This window comes from Felis catus, chromosome D3 (assembly GCF_018350175.1).
Source record: "Felis catus isolate Fca126 chromosome D3, F.catus_Fca126_mat1.0, whole genome shotgun sequence".
NCBI classification, from domain to species: domain Eukaryota; kingdom Metazoa; phylum Chordata; class Mammalia; order Carnivora; family Felidae; genus Felis; species Felis catus.
Genome location: NC_058379.1, coordinates 54,687,013 through 54,703,808, shown reverse-complemented (window position 1 = coordinate 54,703,808; position 16,796 = coordinate 54,687,013). Strand labels below are relative to the sequence as shown.

The 16,796-nt window shown below is 34.2% G+C and overlaps 1 protein-coding gene across 8 annotated transcripts in view; it reads left to right on the top strand.

Annotated features, from left to right (window-relative positions):
- CCDC178 (coiled-coil domain containing 178) overlaps positions 1–16,796 on the top strand; it is a 497,365-nt gene that overhangs the window by 160,685 nt on the left and 319,884 nt on the right. For all 8 annotated transcript variants that reach the window (XM_045042044.1, XM_045042043.1, XM_045042045.1 and 5 more), the window contains 3 exons: positions 8,540–8,602; positions 9,873–10,034; positions 11,616–11,729. In XM_045042044.1, the coding sequence (XP_044897979.1) occupies positions 8,540–8,602; positions 9,873–10,034; positions 11,616–11,729 (339 nt within the window). The remainder of the gene's footprint in view (positions 1–8,539; positions 8,603–9,872; positions 10,035–11,615; positions 11,730–16,796) is intronic.

The following is a 16,796-nucleotide window of genomic DNA, read 5'->3' as shown; positions in this document are numbered from 1 at the left end:
AGTCATCTGGTCTATAACTTTATAGTTTAGAAGGTTATGTTACTGCTTGGATTCTTTTTCACATATTTATAACAACCCTTGACTCTTCTTTAGAGAAAAATCTTGGCCTTTCCTTCAAATACTATTTGTTAATATCTAAGACAAAGTTTATGAAGGACCTTCATCTGAGTAAAGTAAAAATTAAAACCTTCTAAAACACTTTCTTGGGGGTCATAACTTTTACCACTTCAGGCCTATTTAGATAATGTCCAGTTCAATTAACAGAATTAAATAGATTTAATAAGCCCAAATTTGGTTTGTACCCTATACAGCTTCTATCACAATTTCAGGTGAGACTGGTGGTATTTTAAAATGGTTAGAAAATGGACATTCTGATTATTTATTTATTTTGATTCTTGAGGATTTATGCCTATCAGTCAAATCTAAAGTGTATTACTCTTGACTTATATACAATAATTTTTATTGAATTAGGAGTTGATACTACATCCTGGACTTTTAACAAATCTTGGTAAGGGGCACCTCTGTGGCTCAGTTAGTTAAGCATCCAATTTCAGCTCAGGTCATGATCTCACAATTCATGAGTTCAAGCTCCGTGTCAGGCTCTGTCCTGACAGCTTGCAGCCAGGAAGGAGCCTGCTTTGGATTCCATGTCTCCCTCTCTGTCTGCACCTTCCCCATTTGCACTGTTTCTCTCTCTTTCAAAACTAAATAAACATTTACAAAAATTAAAAAAAAAAGTTCCTAAAAGTAATGGCCAAAACTGACTACTGCTACTTGGTTTTTTAAATTAATGAAAGAGGTAGTCCTATTGTTCAAGATGGTTAAAAACCTATACACTTAAGTTATGTTAGAATTCAGAACTAGGATTAACTTTCTTGATAAAATTATATTCCTTTTCTTAATGATAATTGGGCAGTCTTTAATGTTTCCTGTTTCCTTCTGCTTTAAACGGTCCAGAAGCTCAGAATCATTTACAGTATACATTGCTAGCACCGTCACTCTTCGTTACTCCTTTCTGTGTTCCAGATTTACAACTTTGATCATGTACTCTTTTACTTTTGGTTCATTGTTTTTAAGTTACTAAGATTCTTCCCTACTCTATTCAGAGATAAAATACTTTGCCAACGTGAAGGTCAAGGAAGCCATTAACTGTAATATTGGGAGTGTCCACATTAATGATAAATGTTTGCTGGGGAAAAGAGGGAAGGAAGGTACAGACAAAACAGAAATCGTGTGAAGCTATAGTAGGATTTAAGTCCCTCAAATGTTGTGTCAAGCTTCAGAAGAGTTAATTTTTCTAACACATATTTGAGGGAGTAAATACACCTAAAAATGTGATAAAAACAAAGAATTAGACACTCAGTATTCTTGATGATGTAAAACAGTTGAGGACAAAATAAAACTTTATTTGCCTTGCTAGGAACATAACTTCCTTCCTCATTCTACTAGTTTAGAGCCTTGTCAGAAAAAAATGTAGTATATTGGCTCTTTAGAATTTTCATTTAAATCTATGAATTTTGGGGGGCAACTGGATGGCTCAATTGGTTGTGTCCGACTCTTGGTTTTGGCTCAGGTCATGATCTCACTGTTCACGAGAACAAGCCCTGGATTGGGCTCTGCGCCGAATGCACAGAGCCTGCTTGGGATTCTCTCTCTCGCTCTCTGGCTCGCTCTCTCTCTCTCAGAATAAATAAATAAACTAAAAAAAACAAATCTGTGATTTTTGTTTCTATTTTTTCCTCCCTTTTCTAAATGAAATGTGATTTTGTTGAAAGGGTGTGGATTTTGGAGTCACATGTTTCTTAATTTGAATTCTGGTTCTTTATTCTGAGAATATTGAGAATATTGTGATCCCGTAAATGAGTGTAATAATACATGTATTATACCTGTGTGTGATAATATTGTATATAAAACATTTAACTTGGAGCCTGAAAAATAACATACTCTCACAAGTATTAGGGATAAACAACATAAAGAGTATTCCATAAAATGGGGCTTCCTAAACTCTTTGATAGCTGACTTACATTTAACTCTGGAGTCTATTTCCTAATAAATATGTAGATTCTAAATAACACATTGAAAGTATTAATAGCTATATGTTGAATGCTTGATGCCAATGTTGCCTCAGGTAAACTATTATATATGTATAATAGTTTAATATATATAATAGTTTATATATGCATATATAATTTTCTTGTACTTCCACAATAATTTTGTGGAAAAGAAATGTTATCCCAGTTTTACTTGTGTGAAAACTAATATTTGATAAGTGTTAAGACATATTGATATAGCAACTCTGATAACCTGTACTCTGTAAATTGGTAGAACCTTTCTGGGAAGTAATTTATCAATATCTGTAAATAATGTTTTTTATCTATTTTAAAAAATGTTAGGGGCGTGTGGGTGGCTCAGTCGGTTGAGCCTCCAGCTTCAGCTTAGGTTATGATCTCACAGTTTGTGGGTTCGAGCCCCATGTCGGGCTGTGTGCTGACAGCTCAGAGCCTGGAGCCTGCTTCGGATTCTGTGTCTCCCTCTCTCTCTGCCCCTCCCCTGCTCACACTCTGTCTCTCTCCCTAAAAAATAAACATTAAAAAAATTAATAAAAAATGTTTATTATTGAAATATAGTCATTATACAATATTATATTAGTCAACATACAATATTATGTGCATTATATTATATGCACAACATAGTGATTCAATAGTTCTATACATTATGCAGTGCTGACCACAAGAAGTGTAGTTACCGTCTGTCACCATACAACATTATTACAATATGATTAACTGTATTCCCTATGCTGCACTTTTCATCTAAGTGACTTATTTTACAACTGGAAGTTTGTACCTCTTAATCCCTTTCACCTGTTTCTCACGTTCCCCCCCCCCCCCCCCCCCCGCACCATGCTGGTCCACTTTGGAAGCCATCAATTTGTTCCCTATATTTATGCATCTGTTTCCTTTTGCCTGTTTGCTTGCTTGTTTTAAATTATACATGTAAGTAAAATCATATGGTATTTGTCCTTCTCTGACTTATTTCACTTAGCATAATGTTCTCTAGGTCCATGCATGTTGGTGCAAATGGCAAGATCTCATCGTTTTTATGGCTGAGTAATATTCAGCTGTGTATATGTATACCACATCTTTATCCATTTCATCTATTGAAGGACACTGAGGTTGCTTCCATTTATTGTCTATTGTAAATAATGCTTCAGTGAACATAGGGGCTTATATATCTCTTTGAACTAGTGTTTTTGTTTTATTTAGCTAGGGTTAGGGTTAGGGTGGAACTAATAAATCATATGATATTTCTATTTTGAATTTATCGAGGAACCTCCATACTGTTTTCCATACTGGTTGCACCAATTCACATTCTAACTGACAGCATATGAGGTTTCCCTTTTCTCTATATCCTTGCCAACACTTGTTATTTCTTATCTTTTTGATAATAACCATTCTGACTGGTAGGGGGTCTCATCTCGTGGTTTTGACTTGCATTTCACTGATGATTAGTGAGGGTGAGAATCTTGAGGAAACATGTCTATAAAATATGTCGCTAAGGCTGGTGTACAGAAGATCACGTCGTATGTTTTCTTTCAGAGTTTTATTGTTTTAGGTCTCACATTTAGGTCTTTAATCCATTTTGAGTTTATTTTTTGTGTCTGATGTAAGATAGTGGTTCAGGCTCATTCTTTCGCATGTAGTTGTCCAGTTTTTCCCAACAACCGTTTATTGAGGAGACTGCCTTTTCCTCATTGTATATTCTTGCCTCCTTTGTCAGGTATTAATTGACCATATAGAAGCATAGGTTTATTTATGCACTGCACTCCGTATTCTGTTCTACGGATCTGTGTGTCTGTTTTTGTGTCAGTACCAAACTGTTTTGATTACTGTAGCATTGTGTTGTGTTTTGAAATCTGGGATTATGATACCTCCAGCTTTGTTCTTTGTCAAGATTGCTTTGGCTACTGAGCGCTTTTATGATTCCATACAAATTTAGGATTATTTGTTCACTTCTGTGAAAAACAGTGTTGATATTTTGATAAGCATTGTATTGAAACTGTAGATTAGTTACTTTGGGTAGCCTAAATATTTTAACAATATTAATTTTTCTGTGTCATGCGCATGGTATATGATTTCATTTGTTTGTGTTGTTTTCACTTTCTTTCATCAGTGTCATGCAGTTTTCAAGTTATAGATCTTTCACTTCCTTGGTTAAATTTATTCCTAGGTATTTTATTCTATTTGCTTAATTTTAAATGGGATTATTTTCTTAATTTCTTCTTCTGCTACTTTATTATTAATGTATAAAAATACAACATATCTCTCTATTATTTTGTATCCTGCAACTTTAATGAATTCATTTATTCTAATAATTTTTTGGTAGAGTATTAGGGTTCTCTCTATATATTAATATGTCATCTGCAAATAGTGACAGTTTTACTTCTTTAAATTTGAATGCTTTTTATTAGTTTTTCTTGTCTCTTTGCTACAGCTAAGATTTATATTACTATTTTGAATAAAAGTGGTAAGAGTGGACATCCTTGTCTTGTTCCTGATATTAAAGGAAAAGCTTTCATTTGTTCACCATTGAGTAATATGTTAGCTATTGGTTTGTCATGTGTGGCGTTTTTATGTTGAGTTATGTTCCTTCCAAACCGACTTTGTTGAGAGTTTTTAATCATGAACTGATTTTGGGTTTTTTCTATTGTTTTCTTTTTTCTGCATCTGTTGAGATGATCATATGGTTCTCATCTTTCATTTTGTTAACGTCATGTGTCACATTGATTTGTAGATATTAAACCAATATATGTAAAGACTTTATTTTTATTATTTTTTAATGCTTATTTTCGAGAGACAGAGACAGAGCATGCATGGGGGAAGGGCAGAGAGAGAGGGAGACACAGAATCTGAAGTAGGCTCCAGGCTCTGAGCTGTCAGCACAGAGCCCGACGTGGGGCTCGAACTCACAATCTGCAAGATTATAACCTGATCCGAAGTCGGAAGTTCAGCCAGCTGAGCCACCCAGGCGCCCGTGTAAAGAACTTTAAATACTAAATACATTTGCAATCTATAGTTAATTATTTCTAAAAATAAGACTTAAAGAAAATCACCAGATAATAAAGACGAACAAAGGCTACAAAGATGGGTGTTAAGGATGTTTATGATTAGTTACATAATACCAACTAGAAAATATACTCCAGGAGGACAAGAATTGTTTGTTTTGTACAACTGCATCTCAGTGCCTAGACCAGTGCTGAGAACAAAGTAGGTACTCAATATGTGTTTATGGAAAACATAAATACACAGCTAAAATATAGTGGGAAAATTTTAAAAACACAAATTTTTCAGTAATAGATTTGTTGTGTAATATGAGTACAAGGATAAATTGTAAATTCATTCAGTTCTAAATTTTTAAAAATGGGGCTTTTGCTTTTTTTAGTGGCTGAGAAAGATAGACTATCAATCTATCTAGGCTGACTCTACCAACGATAACAACTTGAATCCCTGGACCTAAAAAGCAATACACCAAAAAGTCACAATGCACATCCCTGGGTTTGGAGATTCAGGTTATTTTAATTTTCCTTTTGTAATTTAAAAATGTTTCTCAAGAAAAACCCATTTATTTTCATAAAGAAAGAAAGGTAAAAACAAAATCACCCTTGTGTTTATTTTTAGAAAGAATCCATTTGGGCTGCTACCTGTACTTTTTGTTAGGTTCCTGGCCACAAAAGAGTGCCCTAAGAATGCAAGTCAGAGCTGCTCTGCCCCACTGATTCAGTGCAACTCAGTTATTTGCAGAAATACTCAATTTTTCGTTATAACTCTTAATTTTTAATTCTTGTTTTCTCTGTTCCTTGTCTAAAATCTTATATAATAATTTGAGTTCTCCAACTTTTGTCTTAACTCCCCTCCATCACTGGAAAGCAAACTGATGCTACTTCCTTGATTCTGAGCTTATATCTATTTATATTTGGTGTTTACTTCTCTTTTCTCTTTGAAAGTGGATTTCCGGACACATAGCATTAAGTGTTGCATTGCTCTTCAGTTCTTTGTCCTAGTATAAGTCTCTTCCAGTAGAATAGCTCTTTGCTGCCACCTTCTGGTTTTTGTCTGCTAAAGCCAGGCAGCAGGTCAAAGGTGACTGTTTCAAATCTGGGCTTTTCTCAGCATCTGAGAATGCTCCGCCTTTTCTTTGACTTCTTTGAAGCTCTTCAAAGTGATCTTTTGATATATTTTATTCTCCAAAACCAGAATTGACTTATTTTTATGGAGGCTTTATGTCCCCAAAGCCTATATTTTTTTACTGCTTTTTTTTTTTTTTTTTTTTTTTTTTTACAGAGAAAGCTTGTTGACCTCTAAAGAATACAAGAATAGCAAATATAGGGAGCATCCACAGCCTTTAGGGATAAGTACCCAAAGAGCGTGAAAGAGGCTACCTTCCTCCAAAGCAGAGTAAGGTCTTACTGGAGAGAGCGTGGCTGTGTCTCGGTCGATGACCTTAAGCAGCTATCTGCCAGGTGCCAGAGAATTTGATGAAGGTTAAATGGAGTTTGAATGGAGTTTCTGGGTAGAGAACCTGGAGGGTAGGCACCATTGGTTTTCCACACACCAGCTGGCAGCAATTCTACAGGAAGAAGGAGGAAACCATTGGAAACAGAACAAGGTTGTCAAGGGCCTTGCTGCAGCCTTGTAAGCCCCACCATTGCCCTCTATTGATAAAGCCTCACTTGAAGCCAGCTGGCAGAAGAAAATAGTTTACATATCCAGCCCTAGTATCTCAAATTAGTTAAGAGAGTGGATTTAAAGCTAAAAGGCAATGATTAGATAAATGGCACAAATATACAGTCCACATGCAAACTTCTCTAATTCAGTTGGTTTCTATATGTAACTGAACACCATGTCTTCCATTTATCTCATAACTCTAGAGTCTCTTTTAATCTTTAGAGTCTCCTACATTAAAAAAAATTGCCTTTTATTGCATTAACATTTGTTGAAGAGTCTAAGCCATTTACTTTCCAGAACATCTCTCACAATGGGTTTATTTTTTTGTTCTCAGTGTTAAATTCAGGTTAAACACTTTTGGCAGGACTATTACATAGTTATCATATTGTGTCAGTGAAACATCACAAAGCACATGGTGCAAGTTTGTCTCATTATTAGTGATAGTAAGTTTGGTCATTTGGTTAAAGTTATGACTAATAAATTTATTTATTCTCCTGTTGTAGTATTGACCCAATTGAGTGATATGTTAAGAACATGAAATTATCTTTGTTTCCAAAAAAAAAAAATTATCCAAATTTAGCATCCACTGGTAAGTCTTGGTTGAGTCCATTTTTGTCAGAGGTGAGAAATGGTGAATTTTCTGGACTTCCATTCCTTTTACAATCCATCGACAGTTAGAAGAACTGAAAAGTTTGGCACAGGCTGGGTTGCAGGCCATCCTCCTGAAAATGGTTTCTTCTTTCAGTTCTTATTCAGGCACTTACCTCTGCATTTCCTACCACTGCCCCTATTTCCTTAAGTCTCAGGGAAACACCTTGTCGGCCTGGTTTCTCTCTCCATCCTTCACATGCTGTTCATGAGTAAGAATCTGTGTGATTATGATATTTTAATGGATCTGGAGTTTCTCATTATATGAAGAGATTTTTTAAAAACCTATTTTTGAGTTTAAAAGAACCTAAAACTTTGATAGCTTGATTACCCAACCTAGGGACCAAAAGTACTTTGTTTGTTATTTGTTAATTCATTTGTTCAATAAGTTATTTAGATGTTTTTACAGCTACTATAACTCTTTGTCATTCTCCATCCTCTCTTCTTAAACATTTTCAATGATAGTTTAATAAGTACTTTACTAAGACCATACTCTATCTCTTGTGTTAAATCTACAGTAATATGGATTCATTTTCCCAATACTGTTCTCAGTAGCTACGTAATCCATACTGCATAATTAAAAGGCAGCATCTCTGGTGTTGTGTGGTAATGTCAATTACAACTATGGAGAGTTTAAATCTATCCAAGTAACAGAAAAAAAATTTTTTTTCTACACATTTTTTGCCTACTAAATTCCAAAGAATGATTTTTTTTTTTTTTAAGAAAAAAGAAAAAAAATATTCTGGCCAAATGGAGAATCTGATTACATTTTACAAACTTCAGACTATCAATTTTCAAAATTGAATGTGTTCCTTCTGGAAGATGTTATTAAAAGCAAACTGATAGTTTTTAAAAAGAGGAATTGAAGACTGTTTAGTCTCTCCTTTTTGATTACTTTGATCTTTTAGTTCAGGATTATAAAGTAACTTGAACTGAACTGAAATTCTTTTTCTTGGTCTTGTATCACTTATTTTGTTTCAAATAACATCGGATTTTTTGGTTGTATGTTTGGTTGGTTGGCTGTTGTTTTTTTATAATACTCAATTTTTAATAAATATTTTATTCTTTATTATAATGTAAGTAAAATGTTGCTTGTGTTATCAGTTGTCTTCAATAATATTTTCTGATATTCTATAAATAAAACCTTTTTTAAATTTGATAATATATAGGGTAGAGAAGAATTCTTGAAAAGACTTATTCGAAGTGAAGTGACTAATGGAATGATGATTCAGGTAATCCTAATTCGGTTTCAATATTTTATTCTTCCTTTAATTTGCATTGTACTTAGCATTTTAAATTTGCCTGTAATGAGGCATCTTTTCCCTACTTGGTTTGCAAGCCAGCAGTTTTCTCTCCTTAGCTGATGACAGTTGCCCTCTGTGTACGACTAGCAGAGCCTGATCATGCATAAAGAAATTGACCTCCCATACACATATCTCATTTTGTGGCTTAATGGGAATTTCTGCCAGTCTAGTAAAAGGGCAGTGAGATCTTATTCCTAAGTGTCTCCTTAGTTTGCTTTGTGATGATGTTATGTTTTCTTTACTTTTAGTGTCTTTCAATTGAATTTCTGTATTTAACACTGAAAAAACATATGTTATTTCTATATAAAGATTTTGAAATCAAATTAATATAGCTAGCAAAGTCAATTTAAAATGTCTTTATCTTCGTCTACCACCTGCATATCCTTTGGAACCTAGGTTGTCTGTTTTGATCTTTGACATGTTTCTAGAATGGCTCCTCTTCAGAAATACATGAATACTTGAAGTTCTAAAAATAAAATCAAGAGGCAAAACAGTCCAAAACAGTGTTATTGTATACACTTATTTGAGATTATCTGCACCTCTGGTCTTCTTTGAAATGAACACAAGTTTTGTGATTTCTTCTGTTAGGAAATTTGGCATTTTCAAACATATAAAAGCAGTGTTTCTCCGCTTCTCTATGCTGAAAATGCCAAATTTCCTGATTTATTTTTCTTTCTATGTATATGTATGTTCAATAATTCCATAATTTTCTAGCCCTTTTAGCTTAATATTTTGTCATTAACTTCTTGTCCATTGGTTTTACTGGGTTTTAGTTTGCCAGAATTACATATATTTCAATATTTGTTGTTAGTGTGCTTTTTAACCTTATTATCTTCCAATACTTACATAAGAATGTTTGATTTTTATTATCTATATTAATTGTCTCTCATTTTTGAATAATAACTACATTGTTTAAATATGGTATATTCATACCTATTTTTTGTGGTGGCATAATTTTTTTTAATTTTCAAATAACAACAAATATTATTGCCTGACACAAGACTGAGACTCAATAAATGTTTACTTTTTTTAAGTTTTTAATTCCAGTTAGCAGGCAGTGTTATATTAGTTTCAGGTGTGCAATATAGTGACTCAACAATTCCATACATCACCTGGTGCTCATCACAACAAGTGCACTCCTTTTCCCATGTTTAGGTGATTGATAACTTAATGAATTCTTTAAAATTTTTGCTGGCAGAAAAAATTGTATTCCATTCAAGAAGAACAGATCCTTGAGAGACAGGATCTTATGGAAAAGAAAGCAACGTACACCCTAGCACTGGCGGAACTAGAGACACCGCTGCTTGAACTAGAAGAAGATGCCGCAAAAATCAGAACTGCCCACAAAGAGCATGCTGACGTAAGCACTTACAATTAATACAGAAGCTAATTTCCAGGAGTGTTGAGGTCGATAAATCGTATATGTGATCTTACATTATTATTTGGAATATTATGATTTCACATAGGAAGACATAAAAGCATGAACAAAATGAGTATTTTATGACCACACAGCTGATCTATAGTGGAACCAAATGGCAAGACTATTGATGCTATTACCTGGGCCCCCATACTCTATCTTAAAGTGTACCTAGGAAAAGCACTTTTCAAACAGATGAGTAGTGATTTTTCTTTTGTGATTGCCCACTATGTTAAATTTAATTCAGAGTCTTCACTGCCTGTTAATAAAATGCTGAAGCTATGTTTACTCAAATATAAAATCTAATGCATCTTGACATTTTTATGGTAAATTTTTGATGTATGTGGAAGAAGTTGAGACACAGGATGAAAAATAAAGCAAATGTCGATAAAATATTTTCAAAACAACAAGTTTATGGCAGTTACTGATACTACTAGCCCTTCCCAAAGAAAAATTTAGTAGAAAAATATGTATGCATCCTGTCATTCGTCTTTTGGAGAAGTAGAGGGTGTGGTGAGAGTTATATATTCTTGTCCTTAGGTGCAGGGAGGACATACATACATTCGTTTGGGCCATCTTAGCAACAGAATTTTTTTTTTTGCAAATGATGATGTAATTTAATAATTTATTAAAATGGCCTTTAATAATTTTCAATTTTTTTAATTAAAAAAACTTTATGATTTATAAAATGTTCCCATTTTGAAAGTTTATTTCGATCTTCAAAGCCTCTCTGTAAAATAGCCAAGACAGAGCTTACCTGTGTTGTGGACTTGAGAAAACTAGGGCCTAAATGCACGAAGCAGCTTGTACAAGGCCATAAAACATGGCAACAACAAATTCTGACTATACTACTATATTCAGGGCTCTTAATTGCTTATCCTAGAGCTCATGTAATGAATATATAACCAGTACTAACACCTAGTGAGATAAATGATTTTAATAATGGCTCCTCCTTACATTAGTGATGGAAATTTATTAATTGCTTCAAAAGCCTCAGTATAATCATCTGAGCATAATGAATTCCTAAAAAGATTAATGACTTTTATTCCCCCTTATTTTATAATAGCCATTGTTTTTTTCCTCATCTTATAGTTCAGTAATCATTTTTGTTTTTATTATATTTTAATAGTTTATAAACTATAAGAACTATGAATTTAACACAGACTCTTGGAAATAGCAAATTTTTATGCACTTTTGGTAATGATCGCTGATAATTGGTATTTGGAGTTTTAATTTTGGTTAAAATTTTCAAATATGGTGAAAACTTATAATTTCTATGTGAGTTTATTAGTTTTTGTTATTTAGCTAAAATTTATTAGATTTTTGGTTTTATCTGCTAATTCAAGTGGAATATTGGGATGTGGATATCATAGTATATTTTTGTTATTCGTGTGTGGTGGTCCTTTCCCTTTCTACCAAAATACATATTGTTACTATTAAAATGGTCATTTGGGAACTACTTGGTCTAAACCAGGGTAGTTGGATTGTAACTGCTGCATATCTTAATTTCTGAATGTCTTCTAGACATTAAATGATATAATTGAGAAAAGAGAAAATGTTAAAAGAAATGTGGAAAGAACAAAGAAAAATTTGAGAAAAAAAGGGAAGAAAACTCGTGATGCAATAATAGAAACTGAGGTAAGAAATTTAATACCAAAAATTTTATGAATTTCCAGCCTCTTTATGTCTATGAAAACTATTCAAGCAATTTATTTTAGGTGGATACCTCTCATTTCTAATTGGTTGCACTAAGTTTCTATACGCATACACACACACTCACACATACACACACAGAGTGTATCTTCATTTTTTCTCTTTTATAGTGTTTTTCCCACTGTACTAGTGCACCCTCCTGTTAACCTTTCCTACAAAGTAGAGGTTGGGATTTCTGTATTGTACCAGATAGTACCATGTTTCTAGAGATGAGACCAATCTACAGACTGAAACATTTGTTAATATCCGACAACTCAATTTTACCCTCACGCCACTGTAAAGGCAGCATGGTCATATATCAAAAGGCTTCAGGGCTTTTTCCAAATCAGAAATATTTGCTCCCTGGGCACCTGGGTGGTTCAGTTGGTTATGCATCTGATTTCGGCTCAGGTCTTGATCTCGCAGTTTGTGAGTTCGAGCCCCGCATCAGGCTCTGTGCTGACAGCATGCTCAGAGCCTGAAGTCTGCTCTGGATTCTGTCTCCCTCTCACTCTGCCCCTATCCCGCTCACACTCTCTCTGTCTCTCTCAAAAATAAATAAGCATTAAAAAAAAATTAAAGAAATATTTGCTCCCTGAAAATCCTCATCTCCAGTATTCTGTCTTTATAAAATCACTGGATATGGGAAGTGGAGATAGTCCACTATCTTCAACTTGCTATCCTCTGAATATATTTTTAAGGTAGCACCAATTGGATTTGTTGGTGGACAGCATGTTGGCTATTAGATAGAGGTGTAATCATATCTTTTTTAAAAAATTTTTTTAACATTTATTCATTTTTGAGAGAGACAGAACAAGAGCAGGGAGGGACAGAGAGAGAAGGAGACACAGAATCTGAAGCAGGCTCAGGCTCTGAGCTGTCAGCATGGAGCCCGACGCGGGGCTCGAACCCACAAACCAAACCATGAGATCATGGCCTAAGCTGAAGTTGGACACATAACCGACTGGGCCACACGGGCACCCCTGTGTAATCATAATATTTTTAAAATGTTTGTACTAGGCCACAAAATAAATATTAAAAATTTACCAAGGAATATAATAATACTAGCAACAATAACTCCAACAACAGATACTGATATTTTTCAGTTCTCTATATCCAGACGTTATTTAAAATGCTCAGATATATTAACTCATTTCAACTTCATAATAACTCTACAAAGATTATGCTATTATTATCTCCATTCTACAGTTGAAGAATCTAATGCCTTGTTTTTTAATGAACTTGTTCAGTTTCACACAGCTTGTTAATGGTGCAGTCGAGATTCACTAAATCTGGCATTGGCACCAGAATCTATGCTCTTAACCATTACATTATTCTGATCTGCTCATACAGATTACTTTTGTTGAATATAGTGAAGGAAATTAGAACTCTAACAAAAAAAAATTACAGCAAAAAGAAAACATTTGTATAGATCACTGGAAATATGTTTTTAGAAATTTTTTTTAAGTTTATTTTTAGAGAGAGAGAGAAAACAAGTGGGGGAGGAGCAGAGAGAAGAGAGAGGGAGAGAGAATCCCAAGCAGGCTCCACCCTGTCAGCTCAGAACCCCATGCAGGACTCAAGTTCACAAACCGTGAGATCATGACCTGAGCTGAAATCAAGAGTCATACACTTAACTGACTGAGTCACCCAGGTACCCCTCTGGGCATATTTTTTAAATTACATTTTTTTCCCATTATTTGCTTCTGTGTTAAGGAATATTCAGAAATATAACTTACCATTTATTTGTAAATGACTGATGATAAACCATAGAGCAAAATTTATGGAGCAGGTCAGGGTAATACTTTAGTATTACCAATAAATTATTTTGGTAAGAAAAACTTAAAGTGCTTAGCATATCTATGTGAACAAAAAGAGGATAAAAACAGCCATGGGAAAAACTAACAGAGAAATAATTATATATAGTAATGAAAGAAAGAATGCTGCTTTGCATAGCAGTTTGTTTTAAAATTTGGATGAAGTATATAATTCATTTATAAAATGCAAATAATGAAAACTGAGTCAAGAGGAAGAATCACAACAAGAGTAGAATGATAATTATAGAATAAATGTCATTTGTCTAGACCACTAGTGGCAAGAACAAGCCCAGGTACTTTACAGGTATCCCTACAAAGACCAGATACAGACCATAACAAAGTATGGAGAGCTTCTGAATTCATTCTGTAATAATGTAATTCTGAAACTGTAACTGAAAAAGATTAGCATGAAAAAGAATTCTATAGGTGATCTCATTTATGAACACAGATGACAAAACCTTAAATATATTAGTGCGTTGAGGTTTTACAGTGTGATTTAAAAGCATGTATTATGCAAGTTAAGATTCTTTTGAAGAATGTGAAGATGAGTCAGCATAAAGAAATGTACAGCTGATACTTGAACAGTGCAGGATTTAGTGGTGCCGGCCCCCACATAGTTGAAAATCCACATGTAACTTTTGACTCCCCCAGAACTTAACTACTAATAGCCTACTGTTGACTGGAAGCTTTAAAGATAACAAACAGTTGATTAACATATGTTTTTGTATGCTACAGATATTATATCCTATATTATTATATTAAAGTAGAATAGACTAAAGAAAATCATAAGGAAGAAAAATATATTTACAATAGTGTGCTGTTAAAACTGCATGTAAGTGGGTCTGCAGAGTTGAAACCTGTGCTGTTCAAGGATCAGCTGTACTAATATAATTCAGTACATTTACAGAAATGAAACACAACCCAAAATATTTGATAAAACACCATAGCCACCAATGATTTTCAAAAAGACCTTCAACTACCTAGAAACAGAATGAAAACATTCTGACCTTGATTGTGTGTTATAGTGTGTCTACCAGTATTTTTTAGAAAATGTTATACTCAATGATGGAACATTAAAAGTATTTCCTTTAAACTCAGGATCAAAAACATTCCAATAAGCTCCTACTACTCAGCACACTTCTGTTACTGATCACAAGTTACTTGTAACACATCACAAAACCTAAAACCTATGTGTTGAGCAGTACAGTTGAAAGCCAGCACAGTTCTCATGTCCACATCTGAACACTAGTTTCAAAAATATTAACTAAAAATTGCCAAAAGTGGTATGTCTTACAAATAACAGATTTCAATGAAGCATATGGCTGAACACTTTCTTTGTGCTCAGTATTATCCAAGGTACTAGGAGTTCAAGTGCTAGAGAAGAAGGGTTAATTTTCTTTTATTTGTCCTTCAACTTAGTTTGCCTTTCCAGTTATTATTGAACACTTGAGATATATTAAACATTGTTGGAATTTGCTGGAGTTGAGGAGGTAAAAGGAGAACTTTTTTCACTCAAGAAGCACATCATCTTTTTGGGGAGTAGACAAGGACGCAGAGAGCATTAATACTCTGCGAGCAAAGCTATGACAGCAGTATAATGAGGTGGGAGAGTGTCATGGAGGAGGAAACTGAGGGATCTGGGGAAAGTTTTTCAGGGGAGGTTATTACTCACAGAGCAAATGGAGGTTAAGTACTTGCATTGCCATATGTTGTAGAGAACAGAGATGATATACACACAAAGCCTAAAAGAATGAAAAACGATTGGCAGTAGAGGTATTCAACAAATGGTTTCTATTATTATTATTATATAATTTTTAAATGGATGAAGAAATGAGGTAAAGCATTTTAGAAACAGATGCTATGTTTGCAAAGCAAAGATATCATGGAATAGTGCTGTGTGTTTGTGGAATTGTAGGTAGTTTGGTATGACCAGAAAGTAGGGTACCTATTATAAGAATGAAAAGAGATGAAGCCAGTGAGATGGGCGATCCCTGGATGAAGAAATACCTTCTGTACCATGCTGCTGTGGAACCCCAGACTGCTGTAATTCAAATATTTAATAGCATTTATTAAGTACTCTTATGCTGATAGGTATACAAAATATACTGTAGACCCTATTTTTATCTTCTAAGAACTTAAATTCTAAGACAGATAATTTTTAAGACAAATAATCTTATCTTTTACTGTGCATAAGCATTTCAATCATGGCCAAGCTAAACGTGGGCCATTACTGAATTTTTACTATTTTCACCCCCATTTAAATCATAGACATAGAATATACACTTATTACATTTAGATAATTTAAAAATACATTTATTAAATCTTACTTAAAATATAATCTGAAATTAATAATTTAGAATATGGATATAATCTTTATTTAATTTTTAAGTTTATGTATTTTGAGAAAGAGAGAGAGGAAGTGTGAGTGGGGAAAGGGCAGAGAGAGAATCCCAAACAGGCTCTCTGCACTCAGCACAGACCCCAGTGTGAGGCTTGAACTCATAAACTGTGAGATCATGACCTGAGCCAAAGTTGGACTCTCAAGTGTCTGAGCCACCCAGGCGCCTCTATAATATTTATTACCTGATATTTTTTAAATATGTGGCTGGAAATGACAGTATTTGAGAAAAATAAGCCAAAGGATGGTCAGATTCTAAATGTACTTTTTTTATGCCTCTATTCCCATTTACTCTGGTGGCACTTCAGCATTTATCAATAGACTTACAAATGGCTCTTGGGGTCCCCAACCTTTTTTGAACTGGAGATGCTCAAATTTGTACCCCTGATTGACATAGAGCATCTAAAAGCTTCCTTCTACTCAGCTCATTATAGTGCCGTTTCTGCTCTTTTTTGATGCCGTGGAGGGGGATATGCTGTTCACATGTACCAAAGCCTCACTGATGGTACCTATTAAAGTGCCAAAATACTGTTTTTGCTTTTCACTGCTGTCTGCAGGAAGCACAGTCTTGCTTTCCTTTGGTATAGAATCCTCTGACACCGCCTTCAGCATTGCTGAATTGGCTGGTTTGGTCTCAGTTGTAGATACCATTGCTTCTGAGGTCTTCTTAGTTTCCTACAAGAATCCTCATTCAAGATTAAGGCATGAATTATGGAATCTGACTTAAAAGTCAAGTTTAGTGATAGCATGCTGTACTCACAGTTGCCCATCCTCTTCAGCTTCTGAATACTTAATTTA